The following is a 26,134-nucleotide window of genomic DNA, read 5'->3' as shown; positions in this document are numbered from 1 at the left end:
GAAGCTGCAGGACAGGCCCACAGCGGGAAGCCCTTTCAATACCGAATTGCTTATTATCTGTCTTACCCCCGGTAAAAAGAAACAAGGGGTCTTGTCTCCTGCAGGTGGGAGCCCCGTCTATTTCAATCACCTCTATATCTCCCGCACCCAGCCTGTAGCAGGTGCTCAATAAATACGCATTGTATTAGTCTGTTTTCATGCTGCTGACAAAGACATACTCGAGACTGGGTAATTTATTTATTTATTTATTTATTTATTTAAAAAAAGAGGTTTAATGGACTCACAGCTCCATATGGCTGGGGAGGCCTCATAATCATGGTGGAAGGTGAAAGGCACATCTTACATGGCGGCAAGCAAGAGAAAATGAAAGCCAAGCAAAAGGAGAAACCACTTATAAAATCATCAGATCTCATGAGACTTATTCACTACAAGGAGAACAGTATGGGGGAACCACCCCCACGATTCAATTATCTCCCACTGGGTCCCTCCCACAACACATGAGAATTATGGGAGCTACAGTTCAAGATGAGATTTGGGTGGGGACACAGCCAAACTATATCATGCATTAAATAAATGGTATTTCTTTCCAGAGCAGGAGAAGGAACACTAAACACCGAGCAGCATTCTCCCTCCCCAGGGTCCAACCCCAGAGCAATGCCAGCCCATGTGCATGAGGAGGCGGCCACTGTGAGCAGGCTCAGCACAGCAGGAATCACAGAAAGACATCAGCAATAACCTAACCGGCACATTGGGCTGGAGTCTCAAACTCAACTCACTCCAGAGAAGGCAGGCCAAGTAAAAGAGAGAGGCGGCCAGAAAGGGGCCATGGCACTTAGCCCACCGGCCAGCGTGGCCAGAGGGCCTGTGCTTTCAAAGGAAGCTGATCATCCAGCAATTATGTATAGCCTTCTTATGTTTTTTAAGGTTAGGATCCAAATAAAAAGTTTTTAATCACTGTGCAGACCACAGAAGCATCTCTGAAGGTCAACTTTGGCCCACAGATGACTAGCGTGCAATCACCATTAAACAAACAATGGTGTGTTTATGTTCTGGAAAAACCATACAGCAGTGAAAGTGAGTTAGTACCTTTTACATACAGACACAGAGAGTTCCCAAGGGCAGACTGGTAAGGGGATAGAGCCGGGCACTGAAGAATGATACTATTTAGATATTATTTTCTTTTCTACTTCTTTTTTAAAAAAAATATTTTCATGAACCATACATGAGACTTAATATACATTGTTTTAAAGCTCCACGGTAATGCTATTTATATGTACAAATATAAAGTTTAAAACAAAAATATAAAATATAAAATTTGGTTTTCTCTGAAATCACCCCTTGGAAAAGTGAGAGTCACTTTAGATTGCTCCGAAGTTTCAAAGTATTGGAAACTCCCTCACTGACTCTTCTGAACCACGAGCCGTGTTTCAGGAAGACTCGCCCCACCAGCAATTCTAAACCTGGCTGCACCTCACAGGGCGTTTGAAAGGGTCGAAAATGTAGGCTATGTTTTTTTTTAAAGTACGTTGGTTTCATTTTCAAATAATATGCTGAATATGTTTAACTTTTAGACTTCAACTTGAGCTCATTGTTTTACATTGAAATGAATGTCACTATTTCGGGTGACATTTCAATGTAAAGCAATGAGCTTAAGTGTTCAACTGAAACACATTATCTTCTTATGTTTCTCCACTTTTCAGGCTCTCTGAAGAATTACCTGGGAGCTCTTAAATCTCTGGAGGCCCAGGTGCCAACCCCAGATTGATCATGTCAAAATCACGTGGGTGGGAACTGGATGTCCAGAGGTTTAGGCCTGCAGGGCTCGGGCAGTGTTGAAACCACCTCAGTTGATGCCAACTCTGGATACTTCTAAGCATCATCTGATGGGATGGCTAAAAAAAGAGGCAAAGAAATTTAACACAGCTTTAGAAATAACTGGCATTCTTTGAAGTCTGACCACACAACTGCAATCTTGAATATCACTGTAAACACGGTGTTTACAGATGACTTTAACAAGCAAGGCAGGACCATTCTCCGCTTTTCGCCTGTGCCTAGAGCAGTTCTGAGTACATAGGAGGCACTCAATATTTGCACAATAAATGAATAATTAAGCAAAAGAGGTAATGCAGTATGAAAAGACAGCTGACAGAAAGTGAGAAAATATTTGCAAATAATATATCTGATAAGGGTCTAGCCCCCAAAATATATAAAAGAACTCCTATGACTCAACAACAATAAAAAGCAACCTGGTTCAAAAATTGGCGAAGGACTTGAACAGATACTTCTCCAAAGAAGGGCTACAAATGGCTGATAAATACCTGAAAAGATGCTCAACACCATTAGTCATTAGAAAAATGCATATCAAAACCACAGTGTGATACCATTCACAACCATGAGGATGGCTACTATTTAAAACACAGAAAACAAGTGATGGTGAGGACGTGGAGAAATTGGAACGCTTATGCATTGCTGGTGGGAATGTAAAATACTGCAGTTCCTGTGAAAAAGAGTTTAGCAGTTCCTCAGAAAGTTAAAGAATTACCATATGATCCAGTAATTCTAGTTCTAGGTATATACCCCAAAGAACCGAAACCAGAGACTCAAACAGATACTCGTGCACCAATGTTCGCAGCAGCATTATTCACAGTAGCCAAAAGGTGGAAACAACCCAAATGTCGGTTGATAGGTGAATGGATAAACAGAATGCAGTATATACACACAATGTATTCAGCCTTAAAAAGGAATGAAAGTCTGACACATACGCCAGGCGTGGTGGCTCATGCCTGCAAGCCTAGCACCTTGGGAGGCCAAGGCGGGCAGATTTCCTGAGCTCAGGAGTTAGAGAACCATCCCGGAACATGGTGAAACCCTGTCTCTACTAAAATGCAAAAAAAATAAAAATAAAAAACATTAGCCAGGAATGGTGATGTGTATCTGTAATCCCAGCTACTCAGGAGGCTGAGGCACGAGAATAGCTTGAACCCAGGAGGCGGAGATTGTAGTGAGCTGAGATGGCAACACTGCACTCCAGCCTGGGTGACAGAGACTCTGTCTCCAAAAAAAAAAAAAAGAAATAGAAATTCTGACATATACTACAATATGGATGAACCTTGAAAATATTATGCTAAGCGAAATAAGCCAGACACAAAAGGACAAATATTGTATGACGCCACTTATATGAGATTCCTAGAAGAGGAAATTCAGAGACAGAAAGTAGAATAGAAGATATGTCGGGCTGGGAGGAAAGGCAGGTGGGGAATTATTGTTTAATGGGCACAAAGCTTTTGTTTAGAATCATGAAAAGTTTCTGGAAATAGATAATGGCATGGTTATACAACATTGTGAATGTATTTATTGCCACTGAATTGTACAATTAAAATGGTTAAAATAGTATATTTTATGTTATATATTATTTTACCACAATTTTTTTAAAAGGCATATGAAGGTCATTTGGCAAAAATGAGTCAAAGATAGTGTTGTACAACAAAGAATTTGAATTCTGGCCGGACACAGTGGCTCACGCCTGTAATCCTAACACTTTGGGAGGCCAAGGTGGGCAGATCACTTGAGTTCAGGAGTTTGAAGCCAGCCTGGTCAACATGGTGAAACCCTGTCTCTACTAAAAATACAAAAAAGGATAAGCCCGGCGTGGTGGCAGGCACCTGTAATCCCAGTTACTTGGGAGGCTGAGGCAGCAGAATCACTTGAACCTGGGAGGTGGAGGTTGCAGTGAGCTGAGATGGAGCCACTGCACTCCAGCCTGGGTGACAAAGCGATACTCAAAATACAAAAGAATTTGAATTCCAAGGTTTCAGTTACCTATGGTCAACCATGGTCCAAAAATATTAAATGAAAAATTCCGGACATAAACAGTCATAAGTTTTAAATCACATGCTGTTCTGAGTAGTGTGTTGAAATCTTGTGCCATCCTGCTCTGTCCTGCCTGGCAAAAAACACAGGATAAAAATATAGCAGTGGGCTGGGTGCAGTGGCTCACTCCTGTAATCCTTGGGGTTTACACTTGGGGAGGACGAGACGGGCAGATCATCTGAGGTCAGGAGTTCGAGACCAGCCTGGCCAACATGGTGAAACCCCATCTCTAACAAAAATACAAAAATACAAAAATTAGCCAGGCATGGTGGTGGGCGCCTGTAGTCCCAGCTACTCAGGAGGCTGGGGCAGGAGAATCGCTTGAACCCAGGAGACGGAGGTTGCAGTGAGCAGAGATTGCACCACTGCACTCCAGGCTGGACAACAGAGCAAGACTCTGTCTCAAAAACAAAAAATATATATATAGCAGTGATTGGGTCGTGGATCAAATCAGTTTACATTTGTATATCCCTTAAAGCAGTGTAGAGGACACACTAAACCTTACCCAAGAGTTATCTATTGCTGTGATATATTGTTAGCGCAAAGCAAAGTGCCAGCAACCACGTGTTTAGTATGCATTTGTGGAAAAAAAGAAAAATAAGAATATAGTCACATTCACTTGCACTGTGTGAAGGAACTCTAGAAGGATCCATTCAAAACTAATAAAACTAATCAATTATGATCAGTGGGAATTGGTGGAAGGGGGTGTGACAAGAAAAGGAAGGAGACTTACCACTATTATTACTTAATTTTTTTCCAGCCTTACTGAGGTATAATTGACAAATGAAAATTCTTAAGTTGTACAACATGATGTTTTGATACACATATACGGTGTGAAATGATTGCCACAATCAAGCTAATTAGCATATCCATCACCTTACATAGGTGCACGCTTACACGTGCATGCATGGTGAGAACACTTAAGATCCACTCTCTTAGCAAATTTCAAGTATACGATACATTGTTATTAACTACCATAACCATTCTGTATGTTAGGTCTCCAGAACTTATTCATCTTATAACTCAACGTTTATACCCTCAACCAACACGCCCCCATTTCCCCACCTCCTGAGCCCTGGTAACCACTGTTCTACTGTTCCTCTGAATTCAACTTTTTTAGCTCACACGTATAAATGACATGATGCAGTAGTTGATTTTCTGTCTGGCTTATTTCACTTACAATATTGTCTTCCAAGTTCATCTATATTGTTACAAATGGCAGGATTTCTCCCTTTTTATGGCTGAATAACATTCTTTCGTGGATTTACATACACAGCAGTCCTGTCTTATCCACAGTTTCACTTTCCAAGGTTTCCATTACCCATGGTCAACCATGGTCCAAGAATATTAAATGAAAAACTCCAGACATAAACAATCCCTAAGTTTGAAATCGCATGCCATTCTGAGTAGCATGATGAACTCTTGAGCCATCCTGCTCCATCTTGCCTGGGATGTGAATCATCCCTCTGTCCGGTGTATCCACGCTGTAGACCACACCTGCCCATTAGTCACTTAGGAGCCACCATCTCGGTTATCACATCAACTGTCATGGTATGGTAGTACTTGTGTTCAAGTAACCCTTATTTTGTTTTTATTACAGTATATTGTTACAATTGGTTTCATTTTATTATGTTGTTAATCTCTTACTGTGCCTGATTTATAAATTAAACTCTATCAGGCCAGGCACGGTGGCTCATGCCTGTAATCCCAGCACTTTGGAAGGCCGAGGTGGGCAGATCACCTGAGGTTGGGAGTTCGAGGCCAGTCTGACCAACACAGAGAAACCCTGTCTCTACTAAAAATACAAAATTAGCTGGGTGTGGTGGCACATGCCTGTAATCCCAGTTACTCAGGAGGCTGAGGCAGGAGAATCGCTTGAACCTGGGAGGCAGAGGTTGTGTTGAGCCAAGACTGCACCATTGCACTCCAGCCTGGGTGACAAGAGTGAAACTCTGTCTCAAAAAAAAAAAAAAATTAAATTCTGTCATAGTTACGTATGTATAAGACAGAACAGTATATACAGGGTTCAGTACCACCCGTGGTTCCAGGCATCCACTGGGGGGTCTTGGAACATATCCCCTGAGGTTAAGGGGAGGGGGGCATTGTACCACTATCTCTGTATCTGTTCATCCACTGATGGACACTTAGTTTCCATGTCTCAGCTGTTGTGAATAACGCTGCAATGAAGTGGAGGTGCAGATATCTCTTCAAAATAGTGATTTCATTTCCTTCTAATATATACCTAGAAGAGGGATTGCTGGATCATGTGGTAGCTCTATTTTTGATTTTTTAGAAGCCTCCATACTGTTCTCCATGATGGCTATACCAATTTAAAATCCCACCAACAGGGTGAAAGAGTTCTCTTTTCTCCACATCCTTGCCAACATTTGTCATCTTTTGACATTTCTAACGGGTGTGTGGTGGTATCTCCTTGTGATTTTGATGTGCATTTCCCCAGTGAGTAGTGATGTTGAACACCTTTTCGTACCTGTTGCCATTTGTATGTCTTCTTTGGGAAAAATGCCTATTCTGGTCCTTTGTCCATTTTGCAGACAGGTTATTTGGATTTTTTTTTTTTTTTTTGAGGCGGAGTCTCGCTCTGTCACCAGGCTAAAGTGCAGTGGCGCGATCTCGGCTCACTGCAACTTCCACCTCCCGCGTTCAAGCAATTCTCCTGCCTCAGCCTCCCGAGTAGCTGGGACTACAGGTGCACACCACCACGCCCAGCTAATTTTTGTATTTTTTAGTAGAGACAGGATCTCACCATGTTGTCCAGGATGGTCTCAATCTCTTGACCTCGTGATCCGCCCACCTCGGCCTCCCAAAGTGTTGGGATTACAGGCGTGAACCACTGCACCCAGCTGTTATTTGGATTTTTTGGTATTGAGTTGTATGAGTTCCTTATATATTTTGGATGTTAACCCCATATCGGGTATGTGATTTGTAATCTACTTTATATTTTTAATGTTTAAACCACGTGAAATAATTTTTAAAATAAAATAATAGAAAATCTGTCAAACCCCCCAAAAATAATTTCCGGTGAAACATCATATACTAGAGAGATTCAAGGAGTTCAGTGCATATGGGAGTGAGTAAGAGAAGATTCTGGAAAACTGAGCTTGGTGGCTCAACCTGGGGCCCTGCAGATGAGCAAAGCTGTGCTGTCAAAGGGGGAGTCTGCACAAAGCCCCCTCCTGAAATGTGGTCATGGGAAGAAAGCAAATGTTCGAAATGGTTGCAGCACATTTATACAATTCACTACAGACGTTCAACAAAACAGATAAGGAGAAACGCAACTATTTACTTCCATTCCTAATTATTTCAATATTTAGGTTGCCCAAAAAATCAAAAAAGACAAAATTTTAAAAATCTTCCCACTGGGAAAACAGAGGCTTGCTGTCTACTTGGGATTCCAGTACAATTTGCTATTTTGATGCTTTTTTCTTTTGAGACAAGGTCTTGCTCTGTCACTCAGGCTGGAGTGCAATGGCGTAGTCTGGCTCACTGCAGCCTCAACCTTCTGGGCTCAAGTGATCCTCCCACCTCAGCTTCCTGAGTAGTTGAGACTACAGGTGTGAGCCACCACAACTGGCTTATTTTTATTATTATTATTATATTTTGTAGAGACAAGGTCTGTCTATATTGCCCAGGCTGGCCTCAAACTCCTGAACGAAAGTGATCCTCCTGCCTTGGCCTCCCAAAGTGCTGGATTACAGGTGTGAGCCACTGTGTGCAGCCTCATGCTGTATTTTAATGCGTGCATAAAGGCTGAGTGTTGTTCTGGGCAACAGAGTAGGCGCAAGCCCCAGGGAGTTATGGAGCATTTGAAATGGGGCTGGCTTGAATGCAGCCATGTTTAATATAGGATAGGGGAGACACTGGATTCCAGAGTCAGCATGAGAAACAAAATGTAAAATATCTTATCAATAATTTTTAACATTGGTTACGTGCTGAAATGCTAATAATATTTTAGATATATCGGTTTACATAAAATGTATTATTAAAATCGATTTCACTTCTATTTTTCTTTTTTAATGTGTCTAATAGAAAATTTTAAATTACAAATGTGATTCCCATTATTTGTCTATGTACAACACTGTTCTAGAAGGATAACACCAAACTGGTAGCAATAGTTACATGGGGATAGATTTAGAGGGAATGTGATCAAAAGAGAATTTTCCTTTTTGTAATATTTGATTTTTTTTTTTTTTTACAAAAGTCAGGAGAGCCCAGTTAAAAGGCCCAGCGCTGTAGCAGAGTGCCCGACCTTGAACAAGTCACCTCACCTCTCAGCATCTCAGTTTTCTTGCCTGTAAATTGGGATAATAAAAGTACCCACCACAGAGGGTTATATACAGATCAAACACATTAGCACAGAGATGCCTGACACAGACCTAATAAACAGCTATATTATTAAATAACAAATCTTACTGAATGTTAGCAAATTATTAGCCCAAGGAGAACATGTTCATAAATTGCTTCTTTAATTAAGAAATAATAATAAATTGTGAAACACAGAGCACAAAGTTTGAAGACAGAGAGCGTTGAAATCCCAGCTCTTCCCTTTCTAGCAAGATGACCTTGGCCAAGTCACTTTGCATCTCTGAGCCTCAATTTCCCTCATGTGTAAAATGGGGGTCATCTAGCTCATAGGATGGTTAGGAGGATTCAGAAGGATCACACACAGAACACACCTGGTATCGGTAGAAGTTTGTAAAATGCTACTTGCCACATTCTCTCCATTATTACGAGGTATTTCTTATTGGTGCAATGACTCGATGCCACGAATCAGGGCTGCCAGGCCCACGGTGATTGGCAGCCCACCAATTTAAACCAGATTGGTGTATCTGGTTTAAATCCCAGAGTCCCCATGCTATGTAGCCTTGGCTGAGCCCCTGCCCATCTCTGGACCTCAGTCTTCTCATCCAAAAACTGAGGACCCAGACTTGAGTACTTCTCAAGTTTTTTTCTGGGAAACCCCTCTAGGCCCTCTAGATTTGGGGGTATAGTATAGAGAGGCCCCCAGAAGAGACATGTCTTTAAAGTTTTGTGTTTTACCTTTGAAATGCATCAGAGTTTTGCATCAGACTCTGTGATTCTTTGATATAAGAATGCCTTTTTCCCCAAAACAATGTTCAAATAAACAGCCCCCCAAAATAATTCAGTAAAATAAATGTTCCAGACAGAAACACTATGCTTAGCTAGGGGGTCTGTTTAACTGTCCCCTGCGCCCCAACTCCCTACTGTATGAGAAACACCAGACTCAATGGTCTAAGGGTCCTCAAACGATTAACTTTCTTTTAAAATATATTTATACTTTAAAAAGTGAAGGAAGAATAATGTATGCATACAGAAAAAAATAAGAAGAAAAATAAAGAATCTAAGAGTTCAAATCCACATATTATAAAAAATGGTTTTCTCTCCACCCCTTCTCAGCCTCTCCAAAGGCAAAAATCTATACATACTCTCACATTTTAAAAAATGGCCGAGTGTGGTGGCTCACATCTGTAATCCTAGCACTTTGGGAGGCTGAAGCAGGCAGATCACTTGAGGTCAGGAGTTCGAGACCACCCTGGCCAACGTGATAAACCCCAGCTCTACTAAAAAAGCACAAAAACATTATCCCGATGTGGTGGTACATGCCTGTAATCCCAGATACTCGGGAGGCTGAGGCAGGAGAATTGCTTGAACCTGGGAGGCAGAGGTTGCAGTGAGCTGAGATTGTGCCACTGCACTCCAACCTGGGCAAAAGAGCAAGACTCCATCTCAGAAACAAAAACAAAAACATATATATGTGTATATATAGTGACATAGTATACCCTCTGCCTGCAGCTTGCTCTTTTTTGTAACAGTAGATTTCATTCACTACCAGTATGTCCCACTCTGTTTTAGATGCATAGATGGCCTTTAGATGAATGCATAATTTATTTAATCAGCCCTTACTGATGGACTTTAAATTGTTTCTAGCATTTGCAATTACAAGCAATGTGACAATGAATATGTTTGTGTATCTGTAGACATGTGCAAGCATTTCTGTAGGATAAATTCCTAGAAGTGGAAGTACAGGATCAAAGGAATGTGCACTTTATTTTGTTTCAGCAGGTTCTGCCAAAAGAGGCTGCAGTGCTTCAAGCACCCCACAGCAAGTTTCAGAGGCTACTTTGCCCACATGCCTCTGGTCCCAATTAAGATGAGAAATCGCCGTCCCACATTGCCACCTGCTGCTCACATTGAGAAATGCATCCTTCCTATAGCCAGCCCAGGGCTGCTCCCAGAGTGATGGGGGGAGTTCCTCTGCCTCTAACCAGACTCCTCTGGAGCATCTGTATGGAGGAAATGTTAATGGAGAAACCCAATTTTTCCTGGGGAAGCAATCAGTGCTAGGATGTGGCAGGTGCTTTATGCACAGGATTTTGCAGCCAGACAGACCAAGTTTCCACCTACCAGCTGCATGTCTATGACAAGTGATCTCACCTCTCCGAGCCTCAGTTTCCTTATCTGCAACATGGGTATGTTAATAACAACCTTCCAGCATGGATGGCAAGATTCGATAAGATCAAATGAGTTCCTCTAAAAAGACAATAAAGGACACAAACGGCCGGCTCATAAAGAGGAAATGCAAATGGCTACTGAAACACAAAAAATACAAAAATTAGCCAGGCGCAGTGGCATGTGCCTGTAGTCCCAGCTACTTGGGAGGCTGAGTTGGGAGGATCGCTTGAGCCTGGGAGGTCAAGATTGCAGTGAGCCAAGATCTCGCTACCGCACTCCAGTCTGGGCGACAGAGCAAGACCCTGTTTCAAAACAACAACAACAACAAAACCACACACACCCAGAGATGTTTCATCACAGTAGTCAGTGATATGCCACAGAGAGCCAGATGTCCTTTTTTCCATCAGATTGGCAATTATTTAAAGGCTGATAACTCCATGTTGGCAAGGTTGTGGTAACATGCAAATTTAAACAATAAGTTACTCACCTCTGCCCATCAGATTAGCAAACAAATGGAAAGACTGATGGCATCTGGTGGAGCAGATTTCTTCCCTTTAGGTAGGCGGATGAATTGCTCTGTGGTTTTGGAAATGATGTGGCAGAAGCAGATAAAAATTTTAATGTATAGGGCCTTTGACCTGGCAAAACCACTTCTAAGAAGTGGGCAGAGAGAAATGAAATCACCAGATGGTAGAATAGATACAAGTACAATGAAATGGTATAAAAGCAAAAAGAAGAAAGACAGAATATTGACATCTATCAAAGGGAAATGGCTAACTACTGAAACAGCCATGTGAGGGCTAAAAAAAGTCTTGGTTTTTTGTTTTTGTTTTTGTTTTGAGACGGAGTCTTGCTCTGTCGCCCAGGCTGGAGTGCAGAGTGGTGTGATCTTGGCTCACTGTAACCTCCGTCTCCCAGGCTCAAGTGATCCTCCCACCTCAGCCTCCCAAGTAGATGGGATTACAGGCGCTCGCCACCACGCCCGGCCAATGTTTTGTATTTTTGGTAGAGATGGGGTTTCGCCATGTTAGCCAGACTGGTTGCAAATTCCTGACCTCAAGTGATCTGCCTGTCTCGGCCTCCCAAAGTGCTGGGATTATAGGCATGAGCCACCATGCCACTCGGCCAGATGTCTTGTATTTTTAATGTTAATTTCATATCCTTCTACTTTGCCGGATTCATTTATTGCTGGAGTTTGCTTTATTATTGATTTTCTGGGGTTCTCCAGGTACAATATCAGATCATCTGCAAATAGGAATAGTTTTACTTCTTCTTTACCCATTCTGAGGTGTATAGTTGGTTTCTGTTGTTTAATTGCATCAGCTAATATCTCTAAAAGATGTTTATATCAACGGAGAAGGATGTACGGCTATATTGTTAGGTTAAAAACAGGTTGCAAATAACAGATACAATTTTTCTTTGTAAACACAGAGACACTGTAGATGCGCATACTTGTCTCTAGTTGTGAGAACATACAAAATACTGTGAAGGGATAACACCGTCATGCTAACATTGGTTTCACAGGAAGCTGGGCTTGGAAGAAGGGGTATTATATTTTATACAATCTGTAACTCTGAATTGTTAACCACAAGATTATGTTTCGCTCATAATGTAAACAAAATCAATAACGTGTTAAAGTTTGACTCTTAAAGATATATAAGCAAAAGGAAATGGGCAGTGAAGTGTTTGAGCACTGACTGTGACAATGCTTAACCTCGTATCTGGCACATAGTAAGTGCTCAGCAAACAGTGCTTTTTCTTTTTCTTTTTCTTTTCTTTCTTTTTTTTTTTTTTTTTTTTTGACGGAGTCTTGCTCTGTCGCCCAGGCTGGAGTGCAGTGGCACAATCTCGGCTCAGTGCAACCTCCACCTGCAGGGTTCTACCAATTCTCCTACCTCAGCTTCCTGGGTAGCTGAGATTACAGGCGCCCGCCACCATGCCCGGCTAATTTTTTTGTATTTTTAGTAGAGACAGGCTTTCGCCTTGTTGGCCAGGCTGGTCTTGAACTCCTGACCTCAGGTGATCCACCCGCCATGGCCTCCCAAAGTGCTGGGATTACAGGCATGAGCCACCACGCCCAGCCACAGTGCTTTTTCTTGTTACCTCAGCCAATTCTAACAGCTGCCCTCTAGGAAGATCCTGCTGTTCCCCGCATTTTACAGATGAGATCGCTGAGGCACAGAGAGAACACACAGATGCGGGGAGGGGGAGCTGGTAAAGCTCTTCGAGCCCTCAGAGCCCAGACTCTGTCTTAGCCACTCCCCTCCACAGTCCCTCCAGAGAAAAGAACTGGGGCAAGTAGAAGTAACTTGCTCCGAGTCACCAGCAAGGAAGCAGCAGCGCAGGAATTCGAATCCAGGCCTCTGCTGCAAGTCTCTGAGCCCAGCACACACAGCACTTCCCAACCTTCTCAGGACACTTGTCAGACATGCAGTTTTCCGGGCTGCCCCCTGGGGATCTGGATTCCCCTATGGACCTGGATGGGGCTGAGGGACCTATGTTAGGAACAAGGGCCTGAGAGGATTCTGTTCATCAGGGAAGTTTGGGGCACATGGCCCAGGGAATGGCGCCGCCCAGTGGTTCCTATGGCCCCTGCACACGGAATCAGCCAGGACACTCTACCAACACTGAGTATGCTCTGCAGCCACAAAAACAGATGAGGTAGATTTTTACAAATCAGTGTGGAAATGCTGTAGACAGAGAGTTGAGTGAAAGCTGTAAGCGTTAGAACAATTCTTCTAGTGTGATATATCTAAGTTATAAAAGTACAGGCCAGGCAGGGCGTGGTGGCTCATGCCTATAATCCCAACACTTTGGGAGGCCGAGGCAGGCAAATCTCTTGAGGTCAGGAGTTTAAGACCAGCCTGGCTAACATGGCGAAACGCCATCTCTACTAAAAATACAAAAAATAGCCAGGCATGGTGGTGCGTGCCTGTAATCCCAGCTACTCAGGAGGCTGAGGCAGGAGAATTGCTTGACCCCGAGAGGCAGAAGTTCCCGTGAGCTGAGATTGTGCCACTGCATTCCAGCCTGGGCAGCAGGGCAAGACTCTGTCTCAAAAAAACAAAAACAAAGACAAAAAACAGGCCAACAGCTAAGAGAAATGCACGTGTGCACTGAAAGATATGTACAAGAATGTTCACAACAACCTCTTCCTAACAGCTCCAAACTGGGGACTACTCAAATGTCTATCAACCAGGAATGGATAAACAAATTGTGGTATATTTCTTTAATGAAATACTACACAGCAATAAAAAGAACAAGCTGTTGGCCGAGCACAGTGACTCACGTCTGTAATCCCAACACTTTGGGAGACCAAGGTGGGAGGATTGCTTGAGCCCAGGAGTTGGAGATCAGTCTGGGAAACATAGTGAGACCTCATCTCTATAAAAAAATTTAAAAATTAGCCAGGCCTAGTGGCACATGCCTGTAGTCCCAGCTACTCAAGAAGCTGAGGTGGAAGGATCACTTGATCCCAGGAGATTGAGGCTGCAGGGAGCTGAGATCGCGCCACTGCGCTCCAGGCTGGGTGACAGAGTGAGACTCAGGTTCAGAAAAAAAAAAAAAAAAAAAAAGGCATGCTGGCTCACTCCCATAATCTCAGCACTTTGGGAGACCGAGGCAGGAGGATTGCTTGAACCCAGGAGTTCAAGACCAGTATAGGTAACATAGCAAGACCCCATTTCAAAAAAATTGTTTTTAAGATAAAAAAACAAAAAATAAATAAAAACTGGACTATTGATCCATACAACAACCTGGATGAATCTCCCTACATTAAGTTGAGTGAAAGAAGCCAGACACACAAGGGCACATACTGTGTGATTCCATTTCTAGGAAGTTGAAGAACAGGCAAAACTAATTGGAGGTAAAAGAAACCAGTACAGTGGCTACCTAGGGGGGTGAATACTGGCTGGGAAAGAGCATAAAATGTTTAGATCTACTTCTCAGTGCATTTATTTATTTATTTATTCGAGACAGAGTCTGGCTCTGTCACCCAGGCTGGAGTGCAGTGGCATGATCGCAGCTCACTGCAACCTCCAACTCCCAGGTTCAAGCTATTCTCCTGCCTCAGCCTCCTGAGTAGCTGGGATTGCAGGCACCTGCCACCATGCCTGGCTAATTTTTGTATTTTTAGTAGAGATGGGGTTTCACCATGTTCACCAGGCTGATCTCAAACTCCTGACCTCAAGTGATCCACCCACCTCGGCGTCCCAAAGTGCTGGGATTACAGGTGTGAGCCACTGCGCCTGGCCTCTCAGTGCATTTAGATGTGTGTGCTTTCCTGTATATAAATTATACCTCAGTAAAAAACAAGCAGCTAAAAGCTTCAAAAATAAAAAAACAATAAAAATAACACACAACTGTGTGTCTGTTTACAGAAAGTGCTCCCAGGATGTACTCCAAGCTCGTGATGGTGGTTGCCTCTGTAGAGGGAAGTGGTGGGCTGAGGCTGGGGAGAAAGTGGAGCACTCTTTTATTCTTCCCTTAAATTATTCTATATGGCTTGAATGTTTTATAATCAGCACGAAGTATTTGTAAAAACTTTCAAAGCAACTCAAACCTTAAAACAAAAAAAGGAACACACACAGAGATTCTCAGGCCCCACTCTAAATGTGCTGAATCAGAATTTCCACCAGGAACCCAAGCTCTGGTCCAAGCCCTGGCTCCCCACCACTGCACTCTTGCATACCCCCAGTGACGGGGATCTTACTTCCTCCCAGGGTATTGGATGTCCTTCCGCCTGTGTTGCCTCTGGTCCTCCACCTTGAGTTGGGCTCCCCCTCTGGGTCTTTCCATCCTCCCCACCACCCACTGGGGCCCCCATGGTGCTTACCCACTGACAGGGAGCCACGTGCCAGTTTGGGGAGCAGCTGGTCGAGCTGGCGAAAGGTGTGGAAGACATCAGCTGAGTGGACACGGTCCTGGGCCTGGCTTTGATGGGTGCGTGGCAGCGCCTCAATTCCATAAAGAGTCAGGTAGCCGGCTCTGGGGGCGGCAGACAGAGGATCAGGGGTCCTCCTGGGACACTCACGCGTGGCCACAGCTACTCACAGAAGCTTCATTCATACACCCAGTGAGCACCTACTAATCCTACTGTGCGCCAAAGACCATTCTGGGCACTGAACAGTCAGCAGTGAAAAAAACAAAAATCCCTGTCCTCAAGGAGCTGACCTCTCAGCACAGGGAGACAGACAACAGACGAGAGGATGAGTGAAACGAGTAATGCGCCAGCTGGTGCCCCGCGGCACTGTCAGACACAAAGCTGGGTAGCAGGATGGGAGGGCGGGGGCTGTGGTGTCAGGTGCCAGGTGAGGGAGGGGCTGGCGTTAAGCTGACAGCTGAAGGCTGAGAAGGAGCCAGCCGTGGGCAGAGCAGAGGGAGGGGTCGGAAGCAGAGCAAGCACCAGGTGTGATGTCCTGGGGCAGCAGGGAGAACAGTGCTGGGGAGCAGCAAGGAGGCTGATGAGGCTGCAGCAGAGAGCTCGAGGGGACGGTGCTGAGATGGGGGCACAGAGAAGGGGAGGAGATGCCTGCTCCCAGGGAGAGATTCAGGGAAGACTTCCTAGAGAAGGGAGGGTCTGAGCTGAGATCTGCAGGATGATCGGGGAAGCAGAAGAGGAACGGGTTCAGGCAACAGGCACAGCCTGTGCAAAGGCCCAGAGCTGAGGGCACAACCGTGCCTGGTGAGAGAGGTGCCAGCTGTGGCTGGTGCAGGCACTGGAGCTGGGGTGTGAGGCAGAGGGTGGGAGGGCCTGGGGCTGTCAGGGCTGGTCACGCAAGGCAGGGCATTTGCAGCAGTGAGAAGGTTGTGCTTGACCTGAGGGGCTCTGGGAGGCCCGAGAAGGAGGTCAGGGCGTGGTCAGGTGTGAAAAAGGGTAAGACATGGGAGCTAGCATGTGCTCTCACTGAGGCACACTTATGTGCATGCACACACACACAGGACCATGCTCAGAGGACGTGCCTTCACCTCCAGCCCCCTTTGGTTGCCTCAGGAGTCCAGCCCCCAGCCCAGCCTGCTGACCTCAGTCTTGGGAGGGAAATTGCAGGTTTTCATTTTGTCCTCAAGGTGAGTAGGGCTGGGGCCTCAGCAGAGAGTCACAACAGAGAGATGCAACCAAAGCCCCGGGGGCCTCACCCTCTCACCCTCCCCTTGAGCTCCTGGGTCCCTGTGCAGATAAAGACCAGAGACCAGGATCTCTCAGGGGAGGGGTTTTCCCAGATGAAGAGAGAATGGAAGCAGGAATGAGGGTGGGTGGGGGCCGAAAGAGGCCTGCGTGGTCCCTGCTCTGTCCCTCACCTGCACAGTGGTGGCAGAAGTTGTAAAGGTGCAGCCCACACACTGGATTCAGTCCGCAAATGTGTTTTATCAAGGGAGTTCCTAAAAACAAACTAAACCTTCCTTCAAATATTTGGGGAAACTCACACAAAATCTGGATTTCCTACTCATCTCATCTTGAAAAAGGAATCTGGCTGACCTGCGGTCCCACCTGGAAACCCAGCAGGAGCAGAGTTGCAGCCGCCCCTTTTAGACAGACACGTGCTCGCCAGGCCATCGCGGTACTCCCAAGGCCCTGTGGTCTCGGTGACACTGCAGTTGACACTGGTCGTCATTTATTATCACACTTGCACTGTTGTTTTTTCCTAACTCAGAGAACCATTTCCCTGTACATATATTTCTACCAAAACAGGCAATGAAAAATAAACCAAAAAAGTAAACCGGCCGGGAGAGGTGGCTCACACCCGTAATCCCAGTGCTTTGGGAGGCCGAGGTAGGTATATCACCTGAGGTCAGGTGAGACCAGCTTGGCCAACATGGTGAAACCCCCTCTCTACTAAAAATACAAAAATTAGCTGGGCATGGTGGCAGGCACCTGCAGTCCCAGCTACTCAGGAGGCTGAGGCGAGAGAATCGCTTGAATCCGGGAGGCGGAGGTTGCAGTGAGCAGAGATCGCGCCATTATTGCACTCCAGCCTGGGCGAAAGAGCGAAACTTCGTCTTTAAAATAAAATAAAATAAAGGAAAAGGAAAGAAAAAGAAAAAGTAAACCCAGAGGACCACAAGGTGTGGAAGTGAAGCCGGCAGCTCCATATCAAAACAGCACAGCTGGACAGGTTAACCCCACATGTAAATACACACACGACCCACAGGGGGCGCTAGAGCCATAAAGAAAAATAAAGCTGAACCAAGCTGGGTCACGGGAGAGCGCCATCACGAAAATGGGACTCAAGAAAGAGCTCTCTGAGCAGGTGGCGCTCGCAATGAGCCTTGAATGAAGTGGGGTGGGAGCCACGCAGACATGTGGGAACAGCATTCCCAGGCAAGGGAACAGAAACAGCAAAGGCCACAAAGAGAGAGCGTGCCTGACCTGCTCAAGGGGCAGCAGAGAGGTAGGTGGGAGGAGGGGAGGCCTGGGCTACAAGGTGAGGACAGAGGAGAACTTTGGGTGTGACTCAGTGAGGCCAGGGCCAACACAGCCCAGGCTGGTGGGTGTAAGAGGTGGCACCTCACAGTTCGGGCTGCCTGAACCTGCACCCCTTTCACCTCTATGTCCCTGCCATCCAACTCACCCATTCTCTTTCTATTTCAGGGGCTGCTGATGGCAGTGGAAAGGCCTACAGCTGCCAAGCCAGGGGGCAGGAGCTCCAGCCCAGGCCTCAAGCCCGAAAGACACAGTTACCGGTTTACAGGTATGGATTTACGTCTGATTCCCCCTGAGCTGATTGCCCTGTGCCTGCCGCCGTACCATGGAGCCTAGCCAGACCCAGCTGCCCCCCAGCCTGCCTCCCCGCAGCCTACCTTTCTCTGACTTCTTTGTCTGCACAGGGACCCAGGAGCCAGGAGACCTGGGAGGATCCCTACTGTGAACTTGCTGGGTGGTTTCAGCTGCCCCTCTCTGGACCTCAGTCCCCATCATTCAATGACAGGGTGGACCAGACCAGCATCACCCACGCCAATTACAGCCCTTGACACTGTTTGCACCACCCCAGGGCAAAACAAAAAGAATGGGGACTGTTCGTGTGCAGAGAGCTGTGGCTGAGAGTGCAGACTCTGCAGCCAGCCCTGTCCTGACCCCAACACAGGCCTCTGGGCAAATGACTTAGGCTCTCCAGGTCTCAGTTTTCTCATCTGTCAAATGGAGTATGTAACGTCCTAGCCTCCTAGAGCAACTGTGAGTATTAAAAGAGCTGAGACACACCAAGTCTACACATATGCACACACGTCATAAATGTACCCACATGCCCATATATGTCAACAAATGACTGCCCTTTATCCTAGAACTATGTTGCTCTAATTTCTTAGAGGGGTTGAAATGTCCTTTTTTAAATTAAATTTAAATTAAATTAAATTCTGGTTGGTTAAGGGCTCCACTAAAAATCAGGGAGCTGTCCTTAACACTGCTCTATCCCTCTCGCCCACACTCCCCCATCCCCACCGCTGCCCCAGTCAAATCTTCGGGCAGAGCCAGTGAACTCTATCTCCAAAAACTACCCAAATTCTCACCACCTCCCTGGGCCACCACCATTCTCTCACCTCAGTGACACCTGGCAGCCTCCTGCTGGGTCCTCCTGCCTCCCTCTCCACCCCTCCCTACCCCTACAGTCCATCATCCAGCAGCCAGAGGGGGCTTTCAAACTAAGTCGGATCATGTCCTGCCCCTGTGCAAACCCCTGATGTCACCCGATCTTACTCAGCATAATTTCCAAAGCCTTCCCTGACCTCCCAACTGCCTGAGACCTGCTTCTGCCCACTTCTCTGACCTCCTCTCCGCCTTCCCTCCTTGGCTCTTTATGCTGTAGCCACACTGGCCCTCTCGCTGAGCTTCCTCCCACCTCTGGGCCTTTGCACCTGCTGTTTCCCCTGCCTAGAATCTTGGTGTGGTGGGCACTTTGCAGTTAGGTCTTGGCTCAGAAGCCAGACCCCCCAGAGAGTGACTGCCTCATCAGTGGGCCTAAGAAAGCCCCCCAGATGCTGTCACCCCACCTGTGGATCTCTGTCATCTTGTTTATCACTCTCTGACATAACTCAATTCGGCCTCTCTCACTGGAGTGTCAGCCATGTGAATTTGGGGACTTCATCTGTCCTGTTCCCTGCTGTATCCCCAGAGCCTGGATTAGTGCCCGGCACTGCTGAAGGAAGGAACGTTCGGTCGTGCAGTTTTTAACATACATTTACAAGACCGGATAAAAGGTTAAGGTCCCAAGTTGATCTCCCAAACATTTTGTTTTCTGTTCTGTGAAATCCCAAAGTCTGGAAGCCACAGGACAAGATGACCTCTGAAGTCTTGCTCTGTGACTTCCTCTCTGAATGACCTCTAAGGTCCCATTTCCAGCCTGTGTCTCCTTTTACAGTTCATGAGCTAGGTCAGATGAACACCCAGGGCCCTGGTGCATGGCGTCTTTCCTACAGTCTTTGCTTTGGGTGTCTCAAATTGCTTCCCCCACCCACAGAGTCCTCACGGTTCCCTTGGCCACTGCTCATGGCTGACACAGGTCAAAGTGCCGGGCCCCAGCAGGAGGGTGGGGGCTGCACAGCCTCACCTGAGCAGGAAGCTGTAGGAGAAGTCGAGGAGACCCATCTGGTGCCAGCCACTGCCTGCTTCCGTAGCATCGCCCAACAGCACTGTGTGGAGGTTGGTATACATGGCTTCTGTGAGCGCCTGGAGCTCTCTGTGGAGGAGAGTCCTGAGGCAGGAAACAAAAGCATGAACATTTGGCTTCCAAAGGGAAATACACACCTACAGGCACCTCCCTCCCCAAACCTAAGGGTCCCAGAGCTCAAGTTCTCCGTTGGCAAAGAGGTCCTGCGGAAGAGTAGCTTAAATAAGAGGATATTATTATGACTGTCATCATCAACAATAGTTCCCATCTGTTGTACTGAGCATAATGATCTCATTTCATTTTCTGACAAACCTGGGAATAAGAGTTACTATTATGAAACCCATTTTACAGATGGAGAAACTCAGGAACAGAGAGGAAAGTGACTTGCCCAAGGTCACACAGCCAGTAGGTGATATAAGCGGGACTGAAATCCTGGTCTGCCCAACTCCAGCGTCTGAATTCTTAACGAGGAGAGTCTGTCCCTCCCCAAGGCACACAGCTTGGATAAGGGACCCATAGCATTCTGGAAGGGAAGGAACTGAAAAGCAACTCATCTCTCCCTGAAATCTAAAGATAGGAAGATCTGTTGGAATAGCTGTGGTGTTTGCTGACTCACGACTGCTAATAAGATGTGACCCTGGCCAGGCATGGTGTCTCCCACCTGTAATCCCAGCACTCTGGGAGGCCGAAGTGGGAGAATCGCTTGAGTCCATGAGTTCAAGACCAGCCTGGGCAACTTAGTGAGACTCCATCTCAACAAAAAATAAAATATTAGCCAGGGGTGGTGGCTCACACCTGTAGTCTCAGCTACTCGAGAAGCTGAGGTGGGAGGATCGCCTGAGTCTAAGAGTTCAAGACCAGCCTGGGCAACATAGTGAGACTCTGCCTTTACAAAAATAGAATAAATACACAAAGAATCACCAGCCAGATGTGTAGCAGGTGCCTGTAGTTCCAGCTACTCAGGAGGCTGAGGTGGGGAGGATTGCTTGGGCCCAGGAGTTCAAAGCTGCAATGAGCTATGATCACACCACTGCACTCCAGCCTAGGCAACAGAGACTCTGTCTCTTAAAAAAAGAAAAAAAAAAAAAAAAAGACATGACCTCACATGAGAGTGACACAAGGAAAAAGGGATGTGGGCTGGAGACCTGGTCTCGTCGTGTGGACCTGCACAAAGTGAGGAGAGGCCCTGTCTGGGAGAGTGTGGCAGAAGCTGGAAGCTCCCCTATACTGAGCCTCCATGATACGGAGTCTACATTGAGCCATGACTGAGGATAGGATTAGAAGCCAAGAAAGGGGGATCTTGCATCTAAGTCTAAGGCCCCTCTGCTCCTTGTGTAGGATTTGGACCAAAAAGGATCTCCCTACAGCAAGTGAACTCGGGTGTCCATGGGCGGTGCACAGCCCATGTTCAACAGCAACACCTAGTGGCAGAAACAAGAACAGTGGCAGAGTGCCAATCGGGGCCCTGATGTGTCATGCCTGCTGTTTGGGAAGTAGGATGGATACCTTTAGACTGAGTAAGCCAGAAGTGCCTGGGTAATCCACCAGAGCAGGGTTTGCACAGGGTGTCCATGAACTCCTGGGTATGAAAAGGTTTGGGATGTTCAAGTTGGAACATAGTGGGAAAAACGACAGATATGACTCATGACTCATGTATGACAATGCATGTGAAGGGTTCCGCATGGTGCCTGGCACATTGTAAGTGCTCAATACATGGGATCTGGCCTTCAATGGACCCTGACCCAGCTCTTCTTCCCACCCCAGTCCAAGCGCTGGTCCTCAGCAGAGACAAGCCCTCAACAGATGTGGCTGCTGTGCCCAGAAGACGTCATGCCAGCTTGTAAGAAATCCAGAAAATTCCTGAGGCAAACACTGGAGGAAACTGGGATCCTCCCTGGGTAGCAAGGGCAGATTCAGTGAGCTGTGGATTCCTATTGCTAATGGGACCCCCAGGGTCCCCCTGGAATGTCAGGACCCAGGACACTCAGGCTCCAAGCAGCTGCCCCCAGGCCAAGGTTCAGAGCAGGCATCACGTCTCATCAACACCCACTTCATCATGCTGGCCTTGCTTCAGCCTTAACTATCTTGTAAAACACAGTTTCCTAGATGCTGTTCCTAACCTCCAGAGGGTATTCCTCCTGGAGACAGATCACTGAAGATCGCCATTGGACTGTGTGAACTCTGCAGGGGCGGACACAGGGTCTTATCTGCCTTAGTATCTTAGATCAAGGAGAATGGGCTGTGAAGTCAGCGGACCTGGGTTCAAATCCCAGTCCTGCCAGTTACTAGCAGTAGACTTTGAGCAAGTCACTTCACCTCTCTGAGCCTCAGTGTCCTCATCTGTAAAATAAGGATAAAAATGCCCACCTCTTTAGGCTAATGCACAGATATGAAAGTGAGCCTATCAGACACCTGGCCGATAATAGCTGCCTTCAAATGGTGGTTGGCATCGTTCTGCACACCCTACATCCAGGGCAATCACCAGGGTACAATGGGTCCTCAGATGTCTGCTGAATGAATGTAGAGCAAACATGTTCATCTGTTCTCTTATTGGTATGATGACTCCATATGTGGCTGGGCATGGTGGCTCATGCCTGTAATCCCAGCACTTTGGGAAGCTGAGGTGGGCAGACCACCTGAGGTCAGGAGTTCGAGACCTGCCTGGACAACATGATGAAATCCTGTCTCTACTAAAAATACAAAAATTAGCCAGGTTTGGTGGCACGTGCCTGTAATCCCAGCTACCTGGGAGGCTGAGGCAGGAGAATCACCTGAACCCGGGAGGCGGAGGCTACCGTGAGCCAAGATTATGCCACTGCACTCCGGCCTGGGCAACAGAGAGAGACTCTGTCTCAAAAAAATAAATAAATAAAATAAAATGATTCCTCCATATGTTTCAGCAGCTGTACGACTTCTAGCTATGTGGCCTAAGACAAGTCACTTCTCTGAGCTCCAGTGGCTGCATCTATGAAATGGGGCTGTAAGTTACTTAGCCTCCAGCACTGTTGTGAAGACTAATAGATAATGCACACTGCCTGGCAGAGTATGGACTCAGAAATACTCATTATTCCACCTCTGTCCTTCATTTTACATAGGAGGAAACAGAGGCTCAGAAAGGGAAAGAGGTTTGTCCAAAGTTACAAAGCTACGAAGTGATGGGGCTGGGATGTGAATTTAGGTGTGGCTGACCCAAACCCTGGTCTCCTCCTACTAAAATCAGGGCTGCCGCAAAAAAAAAAAAAAAACAAAACAGAGATGAGAGACAAAGAGTTCTTCTTCCACCCAATTCTTCTGGGTTGTTTTTTGTTTTGTTTCTGTTTGTGTTCTCAAGACGAAATGTCTTTACTGGACATTTGCTTTGGAACCAAGCATGACTTGGGCCACATGGGTAGAAGTGAGTCGCCCACCCTGGTCCTCCCACAGGTGCCATCTCCAGCCACTCACGGTTTCATCCTGGCCTTTTCATCACTGGGGCTGTAATGTGGAAGCTGCACATCAAAAATCCTCTCCATGAGGAAGACAGCGTAGGCATGGAAGTCGAGCCTGGTGCGAGGCTCCCACACCACCGCGTCATAGGAGTGTGGGTCCAGGAGGACGGTGACATACCTGCCCCCAACCAGTATCTGTGGGAAGTTGCCAGGGATAGAGTGAGTAGTGTCACTGTGAACAGCAGCCGCTGTCAGTGGTCAGGGCCTTACTATGTGCCAGGCACTGCCCCACTGGACAGTAACACACTATGTTCTCTTATCTATGCCTCACTACCACCTACCACCCTCTGAGGCAGGGACCATCACGCACCCATTTATAGCTGAAAATGTGAGGCTTAGAAAGGAGATGAAATGTGCCCAAGATCTCATAGCTGAGAAGTGGCATGGCTAGGACTGGAATTTGGGGATATTGAGGCTTTTTAAAATCAAAGACTGTGTTCTCTACCACCTCACTCTTAAGCACCTGCCATGACTATCTTGGTTACTGCCATATCTCCAGCAGCCAGGAGAGAAGGCGGCAGATGGATCCTGTGCACATCATGGATGGATGGATGGATGGATGGATGGATGGATGGATGGATGGATGGAAGAATGGATGGATGGATGGAAGAATGGATGGATGAATGGAAGGAAGGATGGATGGATAAGTGGATGGATGAATGGATGGGTGGATGAATGGATGGATGGATGGAAGAATGAATGGATATGTGAATGAATGGATGGATGGATGGATGGATGGATGCTTTTGGGTAAATTCCAGTGGATGGATTATAGAAGAGTAAATGGGCAGATAGATGGATGGGTGAATGGATAAATGAATGGAAGGAAGGACAGAAGGAAGGAAGGAAGGAAGGAAGGAAGGAAGGAAGGAAGGAAGGAAGAAGGAAGGAAGGAAGGAAGGAAGGAAGGAAGGAAGGAAGGAAGGAAGGAAGGAAGGAAAACTCCTGGGTAAATACTTGTGGATAGAATGTTACATAGGTGGATAAATGGAAGGATAGATCAATGAATCTACGTTGGATGGAAAGACAGATGGAAGGGCAGCTACAGGTTGGTTGGAAACCAAATGTACGAATAAATATTGGGTACATGGATAAGAGAATGCTAGGCAGATATTGGGTAAAGTGAAGGATGAATGTTGATTGGATGGAAGTTGGAAGGATACATGGAAGGTGGGTGGGTGGGTGGTGGTCACTTGAATAGATGTAAGGATGGATGGATGAGATATAAATAGATGTATATTCAGTGGAGAGACATTGAATACTGAATATAGCTGAGTATTGGGTGGATAGTGGCAGGTGAATAGAAAGATGCATAGATAAATAGAAAAATGAACATTGGTGGAAACTGACTAGTTATCTCTCAGTATCCATGGAGGATTGGTTCCAGGACCTTCTGCAGATACCAAAATCTGTGGATGCTCAAGTCCTTGATTTAAAATGGCATAATATTTGCAAATAACCTACATGCATCTTCCCATATGCTTTAAGTCATCTCTAGATTACTTATAATACCTAACACAATGTAAATGCTAAATAAATAGTTATACTATATTTTTCGGGAAGAATTACAAGAAAAAAGTCTATAAAAGTTTAGTACCAACACATTTTTCCCCAAATATTTTCAATTCATGGCTGGCTAAATCCAGAGATATGGAACTCCCCATGGATAGAGAGGGCCAACTGTATACGGATGAAATTTGGATGAACGTTGGATCCATGAGTGGAAGAACTCTGGGTAGACCTGGGCAGACAGATGAAAGGATAGAAGACGGATAAATGAATTGACAGATGTCGAGTGAATCTATGGAAAGACTGATGGGTGAGTGGATAGATGGAGGTTGACGAATGAATGCTGGGTGGATATAAGGACGGAAGGATGCTTGGTAGACACCAGGTGGACAGGCAGAAGAATGGGATGGGTGTTGAACGGATGGAAATGTAATGGATGGATGGAGGTCAGCTGCATGGATATACAAGTACTGGATAGATATTGAGTGACTGCATAAATCCACGCTGGGAAGAGTGAGAGGGAGACTGAAAGGATGATGTTAGGTCAGCGTTGGGTGTATAGCTGGACAGGCAGCTGGATAGAAAGTTGGCTCGACCGCTCGGATGGATGTTGGATGGTGGGGTGGGCGGGGTGGGGGTTGGCATAGGGACATATGTTAAAGGAATCAGCAGAAATCAGATATGAGGCCCAGCTGCTCATCCCCATCCCTCCCAAGGCACAAGAGGCACTTACAGTAAAGATGTCACCGTGCTTCTCCTTCATCCTCGTGAGGAAGCTGGCTGCATCTTTTCCAAAGTCCAAGGCATAGCCCAACCAGGGGATGCTGCCCAGGTCCAGGGGAGGCTCACCGGGTCGCCTACAGAAGCCATGACACTTGTCACCATTTGATAAGGCAAGGAAGGGCATAAAGAGTGTAGGTTGCAGAGTGTGATTCTGAATGGAGCAGTCGGGGACGTAATTTGACTCAGGTTTTTACAGGATCTTTTTGGCTGCGGTGCAGAGAATGGACTGTGGTGGGTGGGAGCAGAGGCTAGGGGGTCAGCTCATGTCTGGTGCATGGCATGGGTTCCATTACAGGTGGTCGTCTCTCTGTAGGTGAGGGGCCTCCCAGCACCCAACAGCGTAAGGACACAGAGTTGTCTGTGTGAGCCAACCTGAGCAGGGTTTGGGTCACCC

General features: G+C 46.3%; 1 protein-coding gene across 1 annotated transcript in view; it reads right to left on the bottom strand.

The window, feature by feature from the left end:
* Positions 1–25,864, bottom strand: part of PTGIS (prostaglandin I2 synthase) — a 45,155-nt gene extending 19,291 nt beyond the window's left edge. Inside the window, exons 1-4 of the mRNA XM_032142680.2 lie at positions 25,691–25,864; positions 23,406–23,584; positions 19,902–20,045; positions 15,197–15,348 (exon numbers count right to left, since the gene is read on the bottom strand). Of these exons, the coding sequence (XP_031998571.2) occupies positions 15,197–15,348; positions 19,902–20,045; positions 23,406–23,584; positions 25,691–25,864 (649 nt within the window). The remainder of the gene's footprint in view (positions 1–15,196; positions 15,349–19,901; positions 20,046–23,405; positions 23,585–25,690) is intronic.
* Between the last annotated feature and the right edge of the window lie 270 nt (positions 25,865–26,134).

This window comes from Hylobates moloch, unplaced genomic scaffold (assembly GCF_009828535.3).
Source record: "Hylobates moloch isolate HMO894 unplaced genomic scaffold, HMol_V3 SCAFFOLD_21, whole genome shotgun sequence".
Classification (NCBI taxonomy): Eukaryota; Metazoa; Chordata; class Mammalia; order Primates; family Hylobatidae; genus Hylobates; species Hylobates moloch.
The sequence above is the reverse complement of the archived record's forward strand: the minus strand, read 5'-3'. Positions and strand labels throughout refer to the sequence as shown.